The sequence below is a fragment of the Podarcis vaucheri genome (genome assembly GCF_965113315.1).
Source record: "Podarcis vaucheri genome assembly, chromosome: 12".
Lineage (NCBI taxonomy): Eukaryota > Metazoa > Chordata > Lepidosauria > Squamata > Lacertidae > Podarcis > Podarcis vaucheri.
Genome location: NC_138750.1, coordinates 62,450,653 through 62,475,282, shown reverse-complemented (window position 1 = coordinate 62,475,282; position 24,630 = coordinate 62,450,653). Strand labels below are relative to the sequence as shown.

The following is a 24,630-nucleotide window of genomic DNA, read 5'->3' as shown; positions in this document are numbered from 1 at the left end:
TTTTTGGACTACAGTTCCCATCATCCCTGACCACTGGGGTCCTGCCAGTTACGGATGATGGGAGTTGTAGTCCAACGACAGCGATTGCCTTGGAAACAAAAGAAAAGATGGCGCTGGCAGCCACCTTTAAGACTTCTTAATACTTACATTCATGCTCAACCCCCTTCTAAGCACACGTTAGCACCACAACGACCAAAGTCTCCATCGGGGAAACGCCATCCTTATGTGATTTACCATTTACACTGAAGGCGCAGAGGAGCTGCTGTCCTGCAAGGCTCTCGCCTTGCCATGGCAGCTCAGGCTCTGCAACGCACCCTCTGCCGCCAAGGCTCGCAGGGGAGAGCTGAGGTCCGGCGAGGGATCTCTCGAGCAAACTGGCGGCATTGAGGGCGCTGCTCCCCACGCCCCTTCTGAAGACGGGAAACCAGAAGATCGGCCCGGTGAACGGCGCAGGAGGTACATCAATGTTTTGAGAGGAGGGCGGTGGCGGCGGCCGCCGAGCCGCCTCCTCCCGCAGCCTCCTCCGCCGCCGCCACCTGCGTCGGGGCGCAGCAGTGCAGCAGCAGTCGCTGCTGGGAGGAGAAGGCCTTGGGGCACTGGCTGCAGCGGTAGGGCTTCTCTCCCGTGTGCGTGCGGATGTGCTTCTGCAGGTGGTGCTTCTGCATGAAGCCCTTGAGGCAGACGTGGCACTGGTGCGGCCTCTCGCGGGTGTGGGTGCGCTGGTGCTTGGCCAGGTGGTGGCGCCGGATGAAGTTCTTCCCGCAGGCGGCGCAGCGGAAGGGGCGCTCCCCGGTGTGCGTGCGGTAGTGGTTGGTCAGCTTGCTCTTGTCCGTGAAGCTCTTCTCGCACGAGGGGCACTGGTAGGGCCGGGCGCCCGTGTGGCTCATCTGGTGGCGCAGGAGGTGGTCCGAGCGCCCGAAGCGGCGCGGGCAGAAGCGGCACGCCAGGCGGTCCTGCCCGCCCAGCTCGCCTCCGGCCTCCAGGTGGCTGCTCTGGTGGATGAGAAGGTTCACCTGCAACCGGAAGCGCTGCTGGCACCAGGGGCACGCCCAGCCCTTCTCCCCAGGTGGCGCAGGAAGAGGAGAAAGGGGCTTGGCACTCCCCGCCTCTCCCTGGCAGCCCAGCCCAGGCCTCGGGAGGCTCCCATCGCCCGAGGGCGACAGTGGGAGGCATCCCGGAGAGGGGGCGAGGTTGCAGCGACTGCGCCGGTGGTCCTCCAAGACCCCTGGGAAGCCGTAGCTCTTCCCGCAGTCTGGGCACGGGTGAGACTTGGCTTCGCCGCTGTGTTTCGGCCACTCGGCCAGGGCAAGTCCAACGGGGCTGAACCGCTTGTGCTCCCCCGGGAGGCTCCCCAGCCACACGGCTGGACGATGAGGACCCTTCTCCCCGAAGGCGCTCTCCCCAGACGTCTCGGGCCCCCATGGCTCAGGGACTCGGGGATCTCGCTTGGCTTCAATCGGCGCCTTCTCCGTCGGAGGGTCTGCAAGGGAAGGGGAGAGTGGAAAACAAAAATGAAGACGTTGAAAATCTGGAATGCCTACGGAACCAAGATGTTGTTAGCCGCTCTGAGCCCAGCTTCGGCTGGGGAGGGCGGCATATAAATTATTTATTTATTTATTATTATTATTATTATGTACTCTCCTCCCAAGCCCATGTTCCCAGGGTGTTTGCGTCCCCATCTCAGTGACGTCTACGCTGGATTGGTCATGTATACAGAATGGAAGACAGCAGGACCCCCAAGGATGTTCTCTACAGGGAGCTGGCTTCCCACTAGCAGACCAAAGATGTCTGTATACACGACGTGAAGGCTGGCAACGTCAACCCTGCTGTGTGGGAATCCCTTGCAGACAACCCCAGTGCTTGGAGACAGATGGTCAGGTCGTGCATCCAGAGCAGTGACCAGAGGAGGAATGACCGCTGGGAGGAGCGCAGAGACAAAACCCTGGTGCAGCTGCAACAGCACAACCGGACGCCTTCATCTGCGCCGGCTACAACAAAACATGTCTCTCCTGCATCGGTCTCTGCAGCCACGGCAGGTGCTGCTACCTTCCAACAGCTTGAGCTCACCCGCAAAGCAGCACTCCTCCACTGTCTCCCAAGACAGATAATAATAATAATATATAATAATAATACATTTTATTTATACCCCGCCCTCCCCGGCCAAAGCTGGGCTCAGGGCGGCTAACACCTGTAAAATTACAGTAAAAACATAATGTGGGGGGGGACCCAATTTAAAATACAGGTTAAAATGCAATTTAAAATGAAGCCTCATTTTAAAAGTAGCCCATAGATCAAAACTGTAAGTGGAGGAAAACATAAGAGTCAGACCGAGTCCAAACCAAAGGCTAGGCGGAACAGCTCTGTCTTGTAGGCCCTGCGGAAAGATGTCAAGTCCCGCAGGGCCCAGTCTCTTGGGACAGAGCGTTCCACCAGATCGGGGCCAGTACTGAAAAGGCCCTGTGAGACCACCTTGTGACCTGGGACCTCCAAGATGGATGCCAACCACCCCCAACTGCTCCAATCCACATGCAGCAGCCTTCCCCACAGCCTGGTAACCCCCACCCCCCAATGGGGGGATATTGCCCATCTGATGCAGGATTCTATACCCTTGAGTGCTGGGGCTGATGTGAGTCCAAAACATTGGGACAGCTGTATAGGAAGGACTGCAAGGCACACTGTGTCCCCAAGGGGGCACCGTTTGGAGACTATTCTTCAGACACACCCCTCTCTCTCTCTGGCTATTAAGAACATAGGAAGAGGCGTGCAGGATCCGGCCAGTGACCCATCTAGTCCAGCATCCTCTTCTCAGTGGCCAACCAGATGCCTATTATGGGAAACCTGCAAGCAGGATGTGAGCACACAAGCAGCCCTCTCTCCTCCTGTGGTTTCCAACAACCAGCATTCACAAGCATTGCTGACTCGGACCATAGAGGCAGGGCAGAGCCATTGAGGCTATAAGCCATCGATAACCCTCTCCTCCTCCATGAATTTGTCCAATCCTCTATTAAAGCCATCTAGGCTAGTGGCCATCACTGCCTCCTGTGGGAGGGAGTCCCACAGATTAACTGCACTGCCTGAAGTAACGTATTTTCCGCTCCATAAGACTGTGCGTCTTATGGAGTGAATGCGTGGTCCCTGGAGCTGAATTGCCCAGGGGCAAAAAGCAGATCGTGCTTTTTTTTTTTAGAAAGAGGGAAGTGGGTGTTGAAACAAAGCCGCTGAGCAGCTGATCGGCAAGTGATCAGGGAGGGAGATAAGGGACTCTAGCGATGAAGGAGGCTGCCTGGGAGAGGGTAGGTAAAGACAGCAACCTTGCAAAGGGGGGAAACAGGAAGACTAAAGCAATAAGGAGAGAAATTAGAAGAAAAGGAGGAGCAAAAAACTGCTCCAGCTCAGGAAAAGACACCAAGGCAAACAAGAGGGAAAGGAGTGTTGAAAGGAAGCAGCTGATCGGTGGGATCGGGAGAGAGATAAGGGATGCTAGAGTTAAAGGAGGCTGGGGGGGGGAGGTAAAAGCCCATGGATCCTCTGTATTTTTTGCATTGGCTCACCCCAAATTCACCAGCAGATCACATAGCATGTCCATGGCTACAGCCTGCACCAAAAAAATCACGCATCCACTGTTTCGTGGGGCCGCAATGCCACAAAAGCGTGGTTGCAAAGCACAGATCCACATGGATTCTCAGGATTTTTGAATTGGGCTACCCCAAACTCACTGCCAAATCACATATCATGTCTGTGATCACAGCATGAACCACAGAAATCATACATCCACTGTTTCGTTCAGTTATATATATTTTCTTGCTTTCCTCCTCTAAAAACTAGGTGCGTCTTATGGTCAGGTGCGTCTTATGGAGCGAATGCATCATTACCGTTTTATTATTATTTATACCCCACCCATCTGGCTGGCTTTCCCCAGCCACTTTAAGCAGCTTCCAGCAAAATATAAAAAATAATAAAATGCCAAACATTAAAAAAACTTCCTGATACAGGGATGCCTTTGTGCATGACTTCTTAGCAATTTATTCTGTTATATCCACAGCAAGCAGGGATTTGAGAACCTAGTCTTGCCCCATCCCAGCCCTAAAACCTGACATTTTGCCGCAGTGAAATCTGTGCCTGGCTAGCAGACAGAGACTAGGGTGAGATGGGGGGAAGTGTGCAAATGCTTCTGAATCAGAGCATCCCTAACCACTCAAATTACATTGCAGCACCAATAAATTAATAATAATAATAATAATAATAATAATAATAATAATAATTTATTATTTATACCCCGCCCATCTGGCTGGGTTTCCCCAGCCACTCTGGGCGGCTTCCAAAAGAATATTAAAATACTATGATACATCAAACATTAAAAGCTTCCCTAAACAGGGCTGCCTTCAGATGTCTTCTAAAACTCTGGTAGTTGTTGTTCTCTTTGACATCTGGTGGGAGGGCGTTCCACAGGGCGGGTGCCACTACCGAGAAGGCCCTCTGCCTGGTTCCCTGTAACTTGGCTTCTCACAGTGAGGGAACCTCCAAAAGGCTCTCGGTGCTGGACCTCAGTGTCCGGATAGAACGATGGGGGTGGAGACGCGCCTTCAGGTATACTGGACCGAGGCCGTTTAGGGCTTTAAAGGTCAGCACCAACACTTTGAATTGTGCTCAGAAACGTACTGGGAGCCAATGTAGGTCTTTCAAGACCGGTGTTATATGGTCTTGGCAGCCATTCCCAGTCACCAGACTGGCTGCTGCATTCTGGATTAGTTGTAGTTTCTGGGTCACCTTCAAAGGTAGCCCCACGTAGAGTGCATTGCAGTAGTCCAAGCGGGAGATAACTAGAGCATGCACCACTCTGGTGAGGCAGTCCGCGGGCAGGGAGGGTCTCAGCCTCCGTACCAGGTGGAGCTGGTAGACAGCTGCCCTGGACACGGATTTAACCTGTGCCTCCATGGACAGCTGTGAGTCCAAAATGACTCCCAATTTGTAGGCTTCATTCCGACTGCAAAATGTGAGCCTCCAGAGAGCCCGTTGACACTGGTGAATTTTTCAATGCCATTTCCTCTACCGTAAGGCGAGAAACTTGCTTCCCCCACCCTTCCTTCTCTTTCTTAAAAGATTGACTTTTCTGGATGCTGACTTAGACCGCAGGAGACTGAGCACGAGACCTTCTACCAGCCAAGCAGGTCTCCCATCACTAAGCCAAGATCCTTCCCCAACTTGCAACCCGTTTTTCGGATGCAGGATATTGAAACCTCCGGTGGCAGTGCAGACACTTTCCTTTCACTCCCCAAGCCTGACACACGGATGTGAAAAGGATCGAGGGGGTCTTAGGAGACCGCAAGTTTCACATGAGCCAGCAGTGTGATGCAGCAGCAAAAACAGCTAATGTTATTCTTCTAAGCTGCATCAACAGAAGTCAAGTGTCTCGGCCAAGGGAAGTGATAACTGCTCTGTTGTGCCTGAATCAGACCAATCCTTGAGTTCTGTGTCCTGTTTTGGGTACCACAATTTAAGGATATTGATAATCTGGAGAGAAGGGTGACCAAAACAATAAAAGGGTCTGGAAACGAAGCCTCATGAGTTGGGGGTGCTCAGCCTGGATAAGACAAGACTTGAGGTGTGACATGATAGACACCTTCAAGTAGTAATAATAATAATAATAACAATAATAATATTTATACCCCGTCCATCTGGCTGAGTTTCCCCAGCCACTCTGGGCGTCTTCCAATCGAATGTTAAAAACAATACAGCATTAAATATTAAAAACTTCCCTAAACAGGGCTGCCTTCAGATGTCTTCTAAATGTCAGGTAGTTGTTTATCTCTTTGACATCTGGTGGGAGGGCGTTCCACAGGGCGGGGGCCACCACAGAGAGGGCCCTCTGCCTGGTTCCCTGTAGCTTTGCTTCTCGCAATGAGGGAACCGCCAGAAGGCCCTCAGAGCTGGATCTCAGTGTCTGGGCTGAATGATGGGTATCAAATGGAAGTATCAAATGGAAGGTGTAGCAAGCTTGTTTTCTATTGCTCCAGAGGACAGGACCTGAATCAACAGATTCAAATGACAAGGAAGGATATTCCGACTCAACATTAGGAATAACTTTTCTGGTGGCAAGAGCCGTTTGGCAATAGAATGGACTCCCTCAGAAGGTGGTAGACTCTTCCTCTTTGGAGGTTTTGAAACAAGAGGCTGGATGGACATCTGTCAGATTCTTTAGCTGTGAATCCTGTACTGCAGGGAGCTGGGCAATATGACCCTCCTTGGGAGTTCTTTGAGAGAAGCTGAATCCCCCATTAACAAAAATCCAGTGTCAAAATCTAGCAAGAACGGTTCCCTGCCCGGAGGAGTTCACAGTCTGATTTTCAAAGAAGAGCATTTCCCAATGCAAGCTCAGAAATATCTGGAGAAACCTATGGAAATGCTGCGCTGAGGAAAGGGCTGTCTGGGAGACAAGAGTGTCTTTAAGGCTTTCCTTCTGCCTTACCTTTAGACTGGAGAGGGCCTTGCCATGTTTAATTACAAAGAAAGATGCGTTTGCATGGTCTCGACTGACATTGGTTGTTAGCGATAGTAATTTCCCTTCTGTCTCAAGTTACAGCAGCCACTCTGGAGACAGCCTCTTAACGTTTCAGATTGAAGTCTGGATGTGAGCACAATCTGCACTGCAAAATATTCTCCAAGTCTGTTTTGATGCCATGCGAGTGACTTGCATACAAGACTTAACACAGGTACACGTCTTGGAAGACAACTTTCTGCTTGGAAACTGCTTTAAAGGTTTTCGAGAAAGTTTGCAAAATAATGATTTTAAAAGCTGCAATCATTAGGTGCAATTCCCAGTGCCTTAGGGGCCGGCAAGCGTGCCCTCCTTGCTCTGATCCCACAGGCCTGAACATGTGTAAGGGGAGCCTGCTCTGGGGCGGGGGCTTCCCTCTCCCAGGGTTCCAGATGGTATGAGACCCCCAACATGGGTGGATGGTGGCAGGAGAAGTGAGGATCTCACAGAACAAATAGCAGGGCCAGGGAAGACGCCCTCACTCATTGCCGCTGTCACCCCACAATGTCATGAAACACAAGTGGTGCCCATGTGTTTCCGTTTTTCCCAAGGGAAAAAAAAACATTCACTAACCAGAACACTGAGCTAATTTCTTTTTCCACATTTCTAGTTTATTTTTTAAGTTTCCACAGACCAAAAGAAAGAAAAAAAAAAGAAAAATCCAGGGGGAAAGTATATAAAAGTGTTCAGTTCTGAGAAATCGGTGTTTACAGAAAAGGTGAACGGGTGCGCTGTCTCTGGGCCAACAGTCGTCCGTCTTGAGTTATTCTGAAGTGAAAATGTCCCTCTGGCAACCGGGGTGGGGTGGGGTGGGGGGGAGATAGTGGGAAGGGGCAGCTACAGTATGGTACACTCCGAACGAGACAGAAAAGACAATCCCAGAAGCATTTTTTTGTTACTACCAACGCCACTGTTTTTTCTTCTTCAGCAACTCTGAACAATCTCTAGTCACCCTTAAAATAAAAAGGTCCTATCGAGTACCCGAGAGTCTACAGGATCCTAAACTCCAGGCTAGGAGGAAGGTCGCGGAGAAGCCCCCTCGCAGCCCTGGGGGCCCAATTTCTGAGGTAACAGTCTTATTTCTCCACCCCCTCCCACCCTGCCCTTCTCTCCCCCCTCCCTGCAGAGCCGTAGCCCCGGCACTGGTGGGAGGGGGCCGCTAGATGAAGATGGCGTCCAGCAGGGCCTCCCGGACGGCCGTCCCCATCAGCCGGTTCTGCTCTCGCAGGTGGATCTTCTGGTGTTGCAGCAAATGTTGCTTCTGGGTGAAGCTCTTCTCGCACTCGCCGCACCGGTAGGGCCTCTCCCCGGTGTGGATGCGCTGGTGCCGCACCAGATCCGAGGGGTGGCTGAAGTTCTTGCCGCAGTACAGGCAGGCCAGGGAGCTGCTGCTGCCCCGCCCCGAGTGCAGCCGCTGGTGGGTCACCAGGCTCTTCTTCTGCGAGAAGCTCTCGGGGCAGCGGCTGCACTTGTAGGGCCTCTCGCGCCCGTGCCCCTTCGGGTGCTGCCGGTAGGACGACTTGAGGTTGAAGGTCTTCACGCACTTGGCGCTGCCGTACGGCTTCTCCCCGGCCGGCACCCTGGGCAGGGCTTTCAGGTTGTGGCTCTGCTTGAAGGTCTCCTCGCAGGCCACCGACGTGTAGGCGCCGCCCCCGGTGTGGATGCGCTGGTGGAGGGTGAACTGCTGCTTGTAGGTGAAGCTCTTCTCGCACTGCGGCCGGTAGCCTCCGCCCGCCGCGTGGCTCTGCTGGTGGATCAGCAAACTCTTCTGCAGCCGGAAGCTTTTCCCGCACTCGGGGCACACAAACAGTTTCTCCCCCGGCCTCTCGCGCTGGAAGCCCGCCATGGGGCTGTGGCCGCCGCCGCCGCCAAAGCTGGCCTCTCCGGGAAGGGCCTCGTCCGCCTGGCTCTCCGGGTGCCTCCGCTGGTGCATGAGGGCGCTGTAGCGGCTCCCGAGGGAGGCAGCCCCTGGGTGGGGGCCGTGGAGGACGGCGTCTTCGGTGCACTGCAGCCCCAAGCTCTCGCACAGCGCTTTCTGGGCCTGCAGGACCTCTGCTTTGAAGGCCAGCCCGTCATCTGGTGGGTTGAAAGAAAAGAGCGTTGGTGCAATGCTTCTTCTCCAAAGCAGCAAACGCGCGCAACATCCGTTTCTTAAAAAGTGAGCCAGAAACCTACAACATTTTGCCCAGCTACCTTCTCCTGCCTGTTCAGAGGGAGGATGCTTAAAGAATCACGTCACCCTTCTGGTTCTGCAGAAGGACGGGGGCAGGACCCAGGGTGGCTCTGCAGGAACCCGCTTTGCTCAGTCGTCAGCGCACTCCTGCCTGACCACTGCACAAGGCGGCCGCGGCCAGCGTGGCCTCTCTGCCGCACCACGTCACGAGGACAGAGTCCCTTTTCCACCAGGCAATGTGTACAAAGAGCAAGAAGGCAACTCTCTGGTTGGTGCAGCCTGACTGGGCATTTGCACACATTATTAAAAGTCTTATTGGCACTTACTTTAAACTAAGAAGCCAGGTCTGTAAGCTGACAAGCCCCATTATGCCTTGCTCTCCATTCTCCCAAAAAACGTTAGAATCATAGAATTGCAGAGTTGGAAGAGACCCAAAGAGTTATCTAGTCTTACCCCCTGCAATGTTCATGAGCTGTTCTCCATTGCTCACGTCAACCCTGCCTGGGAAGTCCTCTCTGCTCTGGAGAGCCACAGAAGGCCTGCTCTCACCCGTACGCACTTTCAGCTCCAAGTCCCTGGACTCCTTTGTCTAGCAGGCTACAGACTACAGGGCTTGAGCTTATAAAATGTGCTTCTCTAGTGTGCACTCAAAAGGATCTTTCTGACCCTTGCTCAGTTTATGCACTGCAGGTGCCCAACCCCTGAAATTACTATATTCTTAAGTCAAAGGACAAGAAAGCACTTGCCTTCTCCCCCCCCCCATACCCTAGAAGGAAGCCACATTTGGGGTACATTTATACAAGCGACTGACAGTTCGAAAGAGCAAAGGAAAGCATGGAAACGTGATCAGCGCTCGCCCCCGCCTAGCAGCAAACGGCCGCCAGGTGAGAGCAGGAGACAAGTCAGAAAGGGGGACAGGCAGTAGCTGTGTTCTTACATGAAGGGCTCGTGCTCATTCTCTCTCTTTCTCTCCCTCTTTCAGCGTCTCCTCTCAGCCTCGCCAGCCAGCCAGCTCTGCTCATCCTTCCAGCAGCCCATTTCTTTGTCCAGGTGGGCTCTAAACCAGCCTCTCCCCCTCTCCACGTCCAGAGCCTCAGTGCCCCTCCAAGTCTCCTTGCCATTCTCGGGTGAGGGGGGCAGGGGGGCACTCAAGGCCAGCGCCAGAATGACCCAGGGCTTGGATTGCCTCCACTACAAAAACGGCTCCTGAAAGCAGGTCTTGGCTCTCCTTCGTCCTTTGCTAGTCAAACAGGACAAGCGCATTTGCCCTCCTCAAGGCTGCTGGATCAGTAGACTGAAGGCAGCACACAGGTGGCCAAGATGAGACCATCCGAACCTTTCTGAGATGTTGCTGCTTTGTATTTTTCTTTTAATGGTACCGGCGCATTCTGGTTCTTTGTACTTTTATCGCTCTGTCATGGATGTAAGCTACCATGAGGGCCCAGAATACCACGAGGCAGGAGTTAGGCTTTAACAGGAGCAGACCATTTTGCTTGCACACCATACAAGAAGTGGTGGAGGGTGGGAGACCACACGGGTGATGTGGAGAGGGCCAACATCACCGCTAGGAGGGGCGGTGGCTAAATATCACTGTGAATACTGCAAGTGTGATTTGTTGCATAAAAGAGAAGGCGGGGAGGAAGCACTCAGAATATTTTAGCCAGCAATACAGAAGACACAAGTTCATCCTGAACATTACAACAGAATTCACAGAAAGGGGGCTTGCTGGGTGGGTGGGAAACAGAAGGAGGAAGACTCTGTACTGGTGGGACGTGGCTCAGAGGTACAACCAATGGGCTGAAGAAGCAGAGAAACGTATAGAGTTTTCCTGTACTACTCTCTTTCCCTGGCCCTTAGCATGGTGTGTCTTACATCGTGGAATCACAGCAGTTGGAAGGGATGCCAAAGGTCATCTATCCCAACCCTTTGCAACACAGGAATCACAGCAAAGGAATCCCCGGCAAACGGCCACACAAACTCTGTCTAAAAACCTCCAAATAAGCAAAGTCCACCACCTTCCAAGGATGTCTGTCTCACTGCCAAGCAGCTCTTAATATCAGAAAAGTCCTTCCTAATGTTTGGTTGGAATCTCCTTTGAATCCCCCTGGTTTGCGTCCTCCCCTCCAGAGCAGCAGAAAACCTAGGCTACCCCATCTTCAGTCTTATGTTAAGGACGAGAGTAATTTGACTCAGGGGCTAGGAAGCTCCCCTTGCCTGGGAGGTGGGCCGTGAAGCAGCAGCAAGAACAAACGCTTTCTGTGAGGCCACAGGGCCAGGGGAAGCTGCCCAACAGGACAGAGTTCTACCAAGAAGGCAGCTCCCCACACAGAGGTTGCAAACTTGATACCGAGGTGGGGAGAATAACACGAAACAGTAGGTGTAGCTCAGTGACATTTTTATCCTGCTTTACACAAAGAGACCCTTTTTACGCCATAAAACACCATCACAAACAGAGCCTTGAAGCAGAAGGCCCTTTCCCCCAGTGGGCCAAAGGTACCCCCGAACACCCCATAAAACACAGCCCCCTCAAGATACAAGAAGGGAGCATCAGAGGCACTTGGCTTGCTCCAGGTTCTGACTTCCAACACCATGCACTGCAAATGCAGGTTCGCTCAGCTGTGGCCATTTCGACACAGGGCCCACAGCCGCGGCACTAAATGGGCTGGGGAGAACAACATTCTGCTCGGACATGTTGCTCAGGCTCAAGTGTAGCAGCTGGAAGGGTTGGCAGCCTGATTCGCTCCAAACGCAAAGCGCCTCTGCAACGTCACCGCCCCTCCTGCACCCAGGTGCGCCAGGTGCAACACTCACCAGCGCGAGGCTTGATGCGCAGCTCGCCTTCCTCCGTGCCCTCCGGACCCTCGAGGTTCACCTCTTGCTCCCGCTTCCCTGGAGAGCCAAAGGAAGATCCGGCAGCCCCATAGTCTGTGCCAATGAAAAGAGCAGTTAGGAGAAAGCTCAACTTGGGGCAATTAAGTCTCTCTCCCCTCCCCCGACTCGCTTTAGGGCAGCAACATGGGCATCACCTGGCTGAGTCTCTGCAGGACTTCAGAAAGCACCTTGGCAGGATACAGGGTGCACAGATCCTGCCAGGGGGTTGCCACTGCCCTCCAACTGTGCAGTGGCATGAACAGGGCCCTTGGCAGACCAAAGGAAGGCATTTTTACCCCTGTTTTTTATTGTTATTAATTTATGAATCACCTTTTCTATGTGTGTCAAGGCAATTTGCAGGTGTGTGGTAATATAAGAAATAATAATAATAATAATAATAATAATAATAATAATAATAATAATTTACTATTTATACCCTGCCCATCTGGCTGGGTTTCCCCAGCCACTCTGGGCAGCTCCCAATCAAGTGTAAAAAACAGTACAGCGTTAAATATTAAAAACTTCCCTGAACAGGGCTGCCTTCAGATGTCTTTTAAAGATAGGATAGCTGCTTATTTCCTTCACATCTGAAGGGAGGGTGTTCCACAGGGTGGGCGCCACTACCGAGAAGGCCCTCTGCCTGGTTCCCTGTAACCTCACTTCTCATTGGGAGGGAACTGCCAGAAGGCCCCTGGTGATGGACCTCTGTGTCTAGGCAGAACGATGGGGGTGGATATGCTCCTTCAGGTACACAGGACGGAGGCCATTTAAGGCCTTAAAGCACCAACACTTTGAATTGTACCCGGAAACGTACTGGGAGCCAATGCAGGTCTCTCAGGACCGGTGTTATATGGTCTCAGCGGCCACTCCCAGTCACCATAAAATAAGCTATAGTTTTAAAAGGAATACAACCCCCCCCCCCAAAAAAAAACTATCCAATATGAGCATCTAGGGCTTTTCATTCAGCTGGAAAACTCTGTTGCCTCTTTATTTTGCAGAACCACATTGAAAGTCAATGTAGTAATGAACCTGTACTTTCAGGAGAGTGAGAAAAATTCTCAGGGATGATTCACACCCTGGCCGGCACTTTCTTGATCTCCTGCCCTCGAGCAGAAGATATAGAAGCAGGATTAGTCGCACCAACAGGGTAAAGAATAGCTTCTATCCCTGGGCTGTTAGGCTACCAAATGAAAAGATAACAACAGGGCAGCTGACTTTCGGGTTTGGTGGGTGTGCGTCAGTAAACGAGGGGAATTAAGACTAAGAGAGCTGAGTGGGGGGTGCTTGTGTAATCTCACTGCATTCAAGTTGTACAAGTGACAATAAAGTATTTCAATTCCAGTTCCATTTCAACCTAAGAAGAGGCCTGCTGGGATAAAAGGGCGAACTTCCCATCTAGCCCAGCATCCTGTTCTCACAGCGGCCTACCAGACACCCCCCACCATGGGAAGCCAGCAAGCAGGAGCCAAGCACAAGAGCAGTGGCGTAGCGTGGGTTGTCAGCACCCGGGGAAAGGCAAGTAATTTGCGCCCCCTAACCCTAACCCCCAGATGTTGCGCCCGGTGCGGCCGGCCCCCCCTGCACCCCCCACGCTACGCCACTGCACAAGAGGCCTCTGCCCTCTTGCAGTCAACAGAAGCGGGTATGTAGACTATGGAGGCAGGGCATGGTCGTCAGGGTTAGTAGTTCCTCCCCACGATGTTTCAGACCAACTATTCAAACCGTATTTTAAATTCCAGCTGAAAATATTTAGCATTCATGTTTGGGGGTGTGTGGGTGCGGAGGGGAAGTTTTCTTAGACCCTGCTGCAAGAGCTGTGTCCCTCTAGGTTTTACTTTTCAACATTTTTTTCCATTGCAAAAACCGTGAGGAGAATCCAGTCAAGATTCTTTTCCGAACGGATTTTGTATTTTCTGAAACCCTGAAATACTCTGGACAAAAACGGCCTAACCTACAGGTTCCACTCACCAACGCTGTGGTCGCTCGGAGCTGTCCTTCCTTCTGCTTTCTCCTGGTCTCCAATGACATGTGCATTTTCTCTCCCTTCCATTTGGCAGGCCAAGCCAGGCCTAAAAACCAAGGCTTCTGTTTCGGGAGACACGAACGAGAGGGTGTTTGTTCCGTCAGCCACTTTGGACCAGGCTGCAACTACTTGCTAAGCCTGTTTCAATTTAACTCGATCGCAAACCCCAAAGGAGCACAAAGATGGCCTTCAATCCGCTCTGCTGTAACAGGAAGAACGCCCGATGCACAAGACTTCCCTGTCCTGGGCCACAGGTCTTGCGGCCCACACCACCAAGGTGAACCTCAGGCATGGGAGTCCTGGCAGACCCCTCTTGAAGAGAGAGGAAAATCTCCTGCACATTTTGAAGTTAGTGGGTGGGAGGGGAGAATCCCAGTTGTAATAAGAAGAATAGTAGAAGAGTTTGGATTTGATATCCCGCTTAATCACTACCCGAAAGAGTCCCAAAGCAGCTAACATTCTCCTTTCCCTTCCTCCCCCACAACAAACACTCTGTGAGGTGAGTAGGGCTGAGAGACTTCAAAGAAGTGTGACTAGCCCAAGGTCACCCAGCAGCTGCATGTGGAGGAGCGGAGACGCGAACCCGGTTCACCAGATTACAAGACTACCGCTCTTAACCACTACACCACACTGGCTCTCACTGGAGATGGAAGGGTCAGTTAAGACAGCCTTGTACATCCTATTCATCCACCCAAACCTTTCTGGGATTCCAGCTGCTTACCTGGGCTGGGCTCTGAAGAAATCTCTTTCTCCTTAGGGACCTCCTCTTCCTCCACACAGGGGCGTTCGCCTTGCTCAATCCGGGACAGAAGGTCAGGTTTTGCAATTGCATAGTCTGTTGGAAAAAGAGAAAACACAGAACACCCCTTCAGCCCACTTGCTGCACTGAACAGGATTAAGGGAAATGCTGGCAGCACTACCGTACCCACTGAAAATTCACCGCAGGGGACGCGCCAGATGACAGGTGCATCATAGAAGTTACATGAGCAGGTCCTGAGGTGCTGCAGTGCACAAAGGAAGGGCAAAGTGGGGAGGTGAGGAGAGACTGAGAACGTATCCCTGAACAGGCAGAAGTCCTGGAGGTTGTGGAGTTCAGCTACTTCCCCACAGTCACCCCTGCTTTGTGTTGGCTGTTTCCAAGGTCCTGGACACTGCAGAGCATTCCAGCACAGTCCCCACACCATCACACAGCTTATCACTTGCAGAAAATCAAGCGGTGATCCCCAAACATGGTTAACAGCAACTGTGTGTTTACACCAGCCCACCGTCCGGCCCATCTAGTCCAACAGCCCATCTAGTCCAACATTCTGTTCTTACACTGGCCAATCAGATGCCTGTTGGAAACCCGAAAGCAGGACCTGAATGAAATTGCACTTTCCCCTTCTGCAGTTGTCAGCAACAGGGATTAATAATGTTATTATTTGCACCCCATGACGGAGTAGATGGCAAACACTTAGATAACAGATGAGATAGATATTTTAAAAAACCACTTGAGACAGCCTCATGACTTGCATCAGCCGCTAATAAAAAGAGCAATAACCAGTTCTTTACCCAGTGAGACCAAAGACTCGTAGTTGCTCTTCATCATGTTTTTGTAGAGGTCCTTCTGCCATTCATCCAGGTTCCCCCATTCCTGCTCTGAGAAGTAGACGGAGTTGTCCTCAAAGGTCACCGGCACCTGAAATCACAGCAGTCGCAGACTTAGACCTTCTAGGGCGAGTGCCTGGACCCCTTTTCTCTCCAAATCCATCAGCTTCTGCAGGGCCAGAATGTTACTACTCTGGTCTAGAGAAGCTGAAAGGGTGCACAGCCTATCGCTTCTCAGCAAGAAGACTCACCAGCTATTCCTATGCTCCCCTCCCCAACCAACATTTAGAGATTTGAAGAAAAAAACAGTATGAAGCGAACTCTTATTATTTATTTAACGTACGTATAGAGTTCCCATGAAATGTCTCAAAGTGATTTCACAATTTAATAACACCATATGCAATACATCTGCATGTATAAAAGCAATTTCAAATCCAATCCAGATACAGACAGATAAATATCTCCACCTAGAAACTTTGTTGAGTTTAGCTTTTAAGAAGCAATCTAGCAACTACCAGATTCAATGCAATAGCTCCATTTCCACTGCCTGTCTGTTACTCTGTAAAGCTCTGAGCAAAAAGGTGGCACTTCAATATATACCGTACTTTTCACTCTATAACAGGCACCTGACCATAACACGCACGTAGTTTTTAGAGGAGGAAAATCCATAGGCATGCCACCCGTAGGCATTCCCTCCATAACACGCACAGACATTTCCCCTTACTTTTTAGGAGGACAAAAGTGAGTGTTATGGTGCAAAAAACACAGTAATAATTTAAGTAGCGCCTAAGAACCTTTTACCGTCTGGCCCAAAGGTAGTGACAGAACTGATGGTAGCTCGCTGTGGCTTATTTGCAAATCATTTTGAGAATAAAATCGCTTGCATCCGCTGGGACCCTGACTCCACTGTTACAGCAGATGAATCTCAAGAGTTACCCAGAGCACTGTCTAGTCCTATTATATTGGATGAGTTTCAGTTAGTAAGGCTCAAGGACGTGGGCAAAGTGCTCGGATCCGTCAGGGCGACCACCTGTGCTCTGGACCCTTGCCCCTCTTGGCTGATGAAGACTAGCAGGGAGGGACAGCTGACTGGGCCAGGGAGGTAATTAATGCAAGAGGGGGTAGTCCCTGCCTGCTCGAAGGAGGCACTGGCAAAACCACTCCTCATTTATGCTGATGACACAAAGCTCTACTCCTTTCCATCTGCAGGTGTGGCAGTCTTGCCTCAGTAACTAAATGGACGAGAGCCTACAAACTGAAGCTCAACCTAGATAAGACTGAAGCACTGTTGATGGGCGGTTCCCTAGACCGAATGGATGGGAGGTCACCTGCTCTTGATGGGGTTACACACCTTCTGAAGGAGCAGGTATGCAGCTTGGGGGTACTTCTGAATCCATTGCTGTTGCTTGAGGCTCAGGTGGCCTCAGTGGCACGGAGCGCCATCAGCTGTACCCCAATATGAACAGGTACAGCCTAACTTCTGTTGCCTATGCTCTGGTAGCCTCTAGGATAGATTACTGCAACACATAATACGTGGGGCTGCCTCTGAAGATGGTTCAGTTGGTACAAAATTCAGCAGCCAGGTTGTTCACCAGGGCAAGACGGTGTGAGGATATAACACCAATCCTGAACCAACTGCACTGGCTAGCAATTAATTTCTGGGCCCAATTCAAAAGTGCTGGTCTTGACCTATAAAGCCTTAAGAAGCTGAGGACCACATTACCGCAAGTTCCGCCTCTCCCCATATGAACCTACCCAGACCATGAGCTCATTATCTGAGGCCCTTCTTCGTGTGCCTCCTCTGTAAGAGGTCTGGAGCGGGGCCTTTTCTGCAGTAGCTCCATTTGTGGAATGCCCTTCCTAGGCTCATCTGGCATCTTTGTCACATACATTTAGGTGTGAGGCAAAAACATTCCTCTTCTCCCAGGCCTTTGGATAATTAACCTATCTATGGTCTTTTAAACTGCGTGAGGGGTAACTGTTTTTGTTTGTTACTATGGTATGTATTTTTGTGCTTTTACGTTGCAAACTGCCCTGTGATCCTAAGATGAAGGGAAGTATAGAAGCTGAAGAAACAACAACAGGAGCCCCCCCCCAAAAAAGCCAAGGGGGAGCAGAGTTGAAAGCGTGTTTCACAGCTGACACATACAATGTTGCCTGGGTCTCTCTCTTGTCATCATGCCCTATGTAGTACACATAGAACCTAATTATCCTGACTAGAACCTGAATTACCAGGCTGTACTTTTCAGGTGAAGTTTCTAGTCCTCATAGTTATGGATATTATGCTTGGTAATAATCAGGTAGCATTGGCAAAAGGCTCAGGTCTCCACAGGGCAGGTATGTCATGACCAACCTGCTGACCCCACGTTGCTCCCTGACAAACATTTCAAAGTTCTACACAAAACCAAATTCAAAGCACAACCTATAAGCAAATTTGCACCACTGATACCGAGAGAAGAAGCTGAGTTCTCTTGGGATGATTAACCCAGAAGCATCCCGCCCAAAGCAGATCCCCTCCTGCCCAAATCCAAACCCTGATCCACCAGGCTTTCAAGAAGGGAAATGGAACATTTCCAGGAACAGCAACTATCTCCAGTCAGGGCAATGATCCTATCTAATGAAGTATCATTGTTTCAGGTGGCAAACCATTGCCTGTACTGTAGTGGATGTCAGAGGAATGGCCGACCAGGAACATGAGGGCAATTCCATTCCTGCACTCTTCCCAGAGCCACTGAAAGTTGTGCCCCCAGTGCAATTGAAGCAATAGAGCTTAAGACACCTCTTTGCTACCTCCTTTTAGAGATTTGGCTGGTTAGCCTTAATCAGTCTGTTAAGTCTTAATTGATGTGAAAGTCCGCTGGCAACTCAACTTCATCAGTGCCTCCAAACCCATCATTTCCCTCGAAAGGAAACTGCACTGTACTAACACCTTTCCCATGCATAGATATTTTTTCTTTTTTTAAAGACCACTGGTTTATATTTTAAAAATTTAAGATGTTGTTTTCGCAATATAAATGTAGGCGGAAAGCAATCTGTGTTTCCAGAGTATAAAAGGAGTATCTTTTATCTATCACACTGGACCAGTCCATAAGAGTCCACCAAGTGTGGGTGGTGGATTCCAAAGACCACCTTGTCTATTAGCTCATGGAATAAAACTATACCACTGAACTGCAAAGTCACCCTCAGATTCAGGCAACCTTGAAGCTCAGATCTGTTTAGTCGGTTTCTCTGCCAGAGCATTTTGCCAAATGTAACAATACTACTCTTGTGCTGAATCTCCATTTTCACTTTTCCAATATTTTGCAATTACCTGTCTTGCAGCCACAAATAAAAAGGCAGCATATCTTTAAATGGCACCATCTCATTCTTTCCATCCAAAGTTGTTAAGAATGCCCACGAAGGTCATTTGTCAACTTGTCAACTACTTCACCACGTTCCAAGAATACTTCAAACTCTTTAAATTTTCTTAAAACCCCCATCACATATGGATACATGTACCTAATCCTGAACAATCTTTCCTCCAACATTTGGATTGACGCTTCTGGGGTGCAAGGTACCAAGAATATTATGCATTTTTAGGCATTCTCATATATCTTTGCAGTCTTAAATAGCTTCTTGTTCCAAAGGGCTTTCCATTTTTTGCTGAGATATCCTTGCACCCAGATCTGTCTCCCAGATCCCCAAAGCTGGTTTCCACTTATATTCAGTATTGTATATATTGCAGTGATTAACCCCTTGCTTCATGAAGATTAAGGATAAGATATTCATAAAGCTCATTTGACATTATAGCATCTTACCCTAGAAGTTTGGGTGGGAAGGGGGCATGTCCAGAGGCAGGCATCAGCCTTTTATCCTCTTTGGTGAGCTACTGCAGTTACTTAAGCACTCTCTATGCTATTTAACAGATCTCACAACAATTCTCTAGGGTACCTGAGAATCCCAACAGGCATAGCTGGACCACACTACTCTATTCGTCCGTGGAGGTTATGGGAAAAGGACAATAAGAAAAGATGTGTCCATAATTTCCAGAGCTTGGGGAACGCACTAGCTGAACAGAAAACAAGTTTCTCCACTAGTTTAGAAGAGCAAATAAGGCATTTCTCAACTATTCCAATAATGTCAGGCAAACAGCATCTAAGCATGCAAGATGAGCTAAGGAAACACTCAAACTGTGTTGGTGTCTCCCCCCCAAAAAAAAAACCCTCCACAAATCCTCCCACCTAACACTCAACAGTAATGGAGTTTTGCCTGACGTTATCTAGAATAAGGTAAATTAAAAACAAGAACTCAAAACGGCAACCTAAAAAATAATGCAAGGATCGAAGCCGCAAAGTAGTGAGAAGCAAGGCCTAGCAAACCTCAATGCTCTGTTGTCACATAATGCAAGCCTTAAAAATAAATACAGACGTCTTACTAGCCTCTCTGTGGTGGGCATAACTATAAACTTGTGCAGATTTTGACACTGTTCGCTTCTTTACTGTGGACTGCATATTGGGGGCCATCCACAGAACCACACACTTCTCTTCTCTCTGGTGAGAATTCCTCCATCCTTTGACAGCCTTCAAGCACAGTTCACCATCTCCACCAGAGCCAAGTATAGTTCTTATCTCAACTGAGTTTTCAAGACTTTGGGCTCATGAGCTAGTTGTTTGTGGCACACCGACAGCCTGAAAGACCTTTCTACTTTTGCTGGCTGATGATCTGGAAGGCAGCCTTTAATAATAGCACATCTCCAAGTCTGCGGAACTTTTCACAATGCTGTAAAAGGGGGGAGATAGAGAGTGTGTTCCCCAAGTATCCTTACCTTGGGGGTTTCCCCTTTGGAGCCTGGTGGCAGCCTCAGGATCCAGAAGTTCTGATTCTTCAGCAGGTTCTCCATGTTCTCTAGCCTCCTCTGCAGCAGCCCGTACTCCTGGATCAGCGTCCCCAGAGCCGTCAACTTGCACTCCATCTGGTTGCCAAAGTCCACCACGGCATTCTCACAGTCCACGTATTTCTTTTCGTTGGTCACCATCCGCCGCTCCAGGTTCAGCAGCCGTGTGGCGTGAGAATCCACCTTCCTCTCCACGGCTTGGATCGCAGCCACCACCGTCCACAGAGAGAGTTCGGCCATGTTCTGCTTGGCATCTCGGACAAAATTCTGTTCGGGCTGCGAAGGCACCGGCTGCCGGGGCTCCATGTTGAAACGCTGAAGCTGGTTACAAAAGGAGAGAAGAACGATCAATATAGTCCGTCTATTTTGGCTTGCTGTCTGCTCCGCCCCAAGAGCACAAGCAAGTTAGGAATGCAGGAAACCGCATTATACAGCGTCAGCCCATACGGGTCCATCTAACTCAGGATCACCGTCAACAACCAGCGGAGTTTTAGGCAGCAGTCTCTCCTTGCCCTACCTGCAGATGCTGAGGGTTTAACTGCAACCTTCTGCATGCAGATCAGATGCTTGGTCACTGAGATACAAGTTCCTGTGAGATACCAAATATTACAGGTTTTACATTTGAGTTTGTGCTTATAAGCCTCCTCAAAAGTGCATCTTAGGGCTGAATTAATGCAGGCTTCGCCAAACTGGATGCTGACTGGGGCAGACAGGAGTTGTAGTCCAAAACATATGGAGGTTGGCAAATGCTTCGTTTGTGGGATCCTTAGGACTGGTTCTCACATACACACTCACCGCCCTTAGTTTTCTGTACACTACTAACTACATTTTACACCAAACTGCTTTTAATGCCCACTAGGAATTCAGTTTTCTCTGCATTCTAGTTTTGTTTATTGATGTGCTGCTTTATCACAGTGGTTTACAATAGTAAAAAAAAGGAATAAAACTATGGAAGAAAAGCATAAAATGTTAGGAAGTGAAAAACGAAAAAGTTAAAAGCAAAGATCAACAGCCCATTGCGGGGGATGTACTCCTATTTGCCCGCGTAGGCCTGGTGAAACAGAAAAGTTTCCAGCAGGCTTTAAAAACCTGGCACAGAAGGCGCCTGCTTTTTTAAAAGCCACCTGATCTAATTCTCACCTCTGAGACTAGCACACTGATGTAAAAGCTATTATCTTCTGGGTTTGCCCTTCTCCCAATTTTGCAATAGTCTTTAGCTCAAAAAAAAATAACAACACCAAAATGTATCTTAAAAGTACTATTTTAAGATAAAATGTTTAGAAATGCATGCAGAGAAATAAACTAAGTATTTAAAGATGAGCTTTTACATAGATTCTTAAAAACAAAAAAAACCTGCAGATGGATGAAGTTTGAGAACCCCTGAGCTAGACCAATGGTTCACCCAGTCTTGTACTGTCTATTCCACTGCTCTTCACCTGGTGTGTTTGGACACCGAAGCACGTAGTGTCCTGGCCTAAGAGGGATCTTACTAAAAACATCCCATTTTCCTTTGTTACTCTTGCTGTTCAGGGGTTTCGGTTCTTGAAAAGCAGGAATACAGAGAGGAAGAAAACAGAGAAGTAACCATGTGCAGACAACAAAACTTGTTTACCTGGAATACTTGGTAAAAGAGATAATTTCAGTAGGTGGAGATTTCTTCCTTATTACATGACAGCTGCACCAGCCACAACTCTCTTTTCTATGCAACTTGGCTGCATCTGTGGAAGAGAAGAGACACCAAGGTCCGCTCCCATCATTTCAGCTCAAGTCATTTGCCATCTCTCACCCCCATGCACATCCCTGCAGTGGCTATTCCATATGTGACTGTAGAAAATGTGTAACATTGCCTAAGGATTTGTAAGTGAATTAATTTTCCCCTCCTCCCCCAAATCCCATTTTTAATAGTATTTTGTCTATTAGGATGAATGTATTTGCTGTGAACTTTTTTTGTGGGGGGTGGGAAAGAACCATTAAGAATATTGGCAGAAAAGTGTTATATAAATTACCGTAATTACTGTATTTTAAAGAATTCTAAGCCACTCTGCATCCAAATGGATGGATCCCAAACTAATTCACTTAAATAAGTCAGCAAGCAAGCAAATAAATAAATAACTACAAAATCCAGGTCTTGCTTTCCATCTGGTCAACCTAAAACAACTTTCCCCAACCTGGTGCCATTGATATATTATGAACTAAAACTCTAATCAGCCCCAACCAGAATATTCATATGTACTCTAAAATACTTCGGAGGGCACCAAGGTGAGGAAGGCTGTCCTGGGAGAAGACAAATTGTTCAAAGGGGATTCCATCCTGCTGGTTAGTTAAGGGTCCAGAAAAAACTCTGTATTAGTGACAGTTTTCAAATTAAGAGGCTGTTTATTCCCAGCCTTGAGATCCTGCCTCTGCATCAGAACCCTGCACTAAGCCGCAGCCCGCCTCAAAAAGGGATGTTAGCTGCAACTCCTCAGGCCTGCACATCTGGGCAACGTGCACCTTCCGCAAGAACGGTCCCAAGAGAGGAGTCTCCCATCAAAGCAGAACACTGAGGACATAACCACCCTTTCCTTGTGTCCTTCAGAACCCCCATTATACAAAAAATAAGCACATCCTTCTGGACGTGGAAGCTGCATGGAGAAAGAATCCCTCCTCCACTGCAAACTCCCCCCCCCAAAAGCACACTGACCAAGAACCCCCCACCCACTCTGTGCCACGCAGAAACAAGCAGTATTTCTAAGCACACAGGGCAGCATTTCTCTCTCTCTCTCTCTCTCTCACACACACACACACACCAGGGATGCTCCTAACCAACCTTTCCCCCTCCCTTGCCAGGCAGAAGCAAGCAGTCATCCTACACACACACACACACACTGAGAGAGAAACCCTCCAAGGCCAACAACACTAAGCTCTCTCTCATGCACACACACACCCCACCTCCTTCCCTGCCTCCCCACCTCCCTCTCCCTGCAGAAACAGTCATCTTGTTGTAAGCTATTTTCTGGCTTACAACAATCTTGCACACTTACATTTACTTACACACACACACACACACAAGCCAGTCCCTCTTAGGCCAACAGCACTAAGCTCCCTTTCTCTCTCTCTCCCTCTCTCTCTCCCTCCCTCTCTCATTCACCCCCACCCCCCTCCCTGGCTCACCACCTCCCTCTCCCTGCAGAAACAGTCATCTTGTTGTAAGCTATTTTTCTGGCTTACAACAATCTTGCACACTTACATTTACTTACACAAGCCAGTCCCTCTTAGGCCAACAGCACTAAGCTCCCTTTCTCTCTCTCTCTCTCTCTCCCTCCCTCCCTCCCTCTCTCATTCACCCCCACCCCCTCCCTGGCTCCCCACCTCCCTCTCCCTGCACAAACAGTCATCTTGCACACACACACACACTCTCTCTCTCCAAGGCCTACAACGTCGCTCCCTCCCTCTCTCTCTCCCTCCCCTCCCCCTGGATGCTCCCCTCCCCCCTCCGAGGAGCCCCGCCCCAGCTGACAGAAAAAAACCAAGGCGGCGCTTCCATATCTCCCCTCAGGGGAAAAACACACACACACCACCAGCCTCCCCCCCCCAATATTCACACCCAGCAACGCCCCCCCCACTCTTTCGAGGGGGCCCCTCCCCAGAAGGCCCCTTCAAGGGGCTGGGCGGGCTGCCTTTCCCTTTCTCCCCTGAGGGGGAGACCAGACCAGCCTCACCTCAGGCGGCGGCGGCGCCCCCTCCCTCAACGACATCCCCCCCCGCCGCCGGGGCCTTTTGTCTCCCCTCCCCCTCCCCAGGAGGAAAGGGGGCGGGGCAGCCGAGAGCGGCCCAATCAGGCTCCGTCTATCGCAAGGGGGGGAGGGGAGGGCAAGACGAGGCGGCCTTCTGAGGGGACGCGCGGCGGGGCTGGGGGGGGGGCTTCTGTCGGGGCGGGGGTCACGGGGTGGGGGGGCCGCAGTTGGAATGAGGGGGGTGAGGAAGAGACGGGGAGAGAGGAGGAGGAGGAGGTACCCACCAGAGCCGTCTCACTAACACGGCTGCCGCGCATGCGCGGTTCTGTTTTTAAAAAAGTGGGGAAACAGCAGCACGCATGCGCGCGGCGGCCAGGAGGAAGCGGAGGGGGGGAAAGGAGGAAAGAGATACCCGGTTTCCTGTGCGCTGGAGGCGCCGCAGCGCCACCTGCGGAGGGAGGAGTTCATGGCAAGGGGGAGACAGTTCGCTTTCTGCTCTTCTGCTACAGATAGGTAGCCGTGTTGGTCTGCCATAGTCAAAATAAAAAAATTCCTTCCAGTAGCACCTTAAAGACCAACTAAGTTAGTTCTTGGTATGAGCTTTCGTGTGCATGCACACTTCTTCAGATACACTGAGACAGAAGTTGCCAGGTCCTTCTATATAGTGAGAAGGTGGGGAGGTGTATTACTCAGAAGGGTGGTGGGAATGGGAGATTGGCAGATAGCTGAGATGAGCCTGTTGACGACTCTTAACGACTGTAATAGGTCAAAGTAGCTGTTTTACTACAAAGGAATTTCAAAAATAGACTGGAAAGAGAAGCTGCTGAATTGCAACTCATTACCAAACTTAGA

General features: G+C 50.1%; 1 protein-coding gene across 3 annotated transcripts; it reads right to left on the bottom strand.

Moving 5' to 3' along the window:
• On the bottom strand, nucleotides 1-24,135 carry LOC309514908 (zinc finger protein 783-like). Of its 3 annotated transcripts, XM_082192382.1 has the most exons (9): nucleotides 24,063-24,135; nucleotides 21,675-21,780; nucleotides 20,580-20,651; nucleotides 19,994-20,383; nucleotides 15,154-15,280; nucleotides 14,324-14,437; nucleotides 13,548-13,664; nucleotides 11,520-11,633; nucleotides 1-1,480 (listed from the first exon to the last, which is right to left on the bottom strand). In XM_082192382.1, the coding sequence occupies exons 4-9, from the start codon at nucleotides 20,366-20,368 to the stop codon at nucleotides 462-464; spliced, it is 1,866 nt and encodes a 621-aa protein (XP_082048508.1). In that variant the 5' UTR covers nucleotides 20,369-20,383; nucleotides 20,580-20,651; nucleotides 21,675-21,780; nucleotides 24,063-24,135; the 3' UTR covers nucleotides 1-461. The 3 variants fall into 3 exon arrangements, with proteins under 3 accessions (XP_082048508.1, XP_082048507.1, XP_082048509.1); XM_082192381.1 differs by lacking the exon at nucleotides 20,580-20,651; XM_082192383.1 differs by lacking the exons at nucleotides 1-1,480; nucleotides 20,580-20,651 and adding an exon at nucleotides 7,122-8,611 and having other exon boundaries at nucleotides 24,063-24,133.
• Between the last annotated feature and the right edge of the window lie 495 nt (nucleotides 24,136-24,630).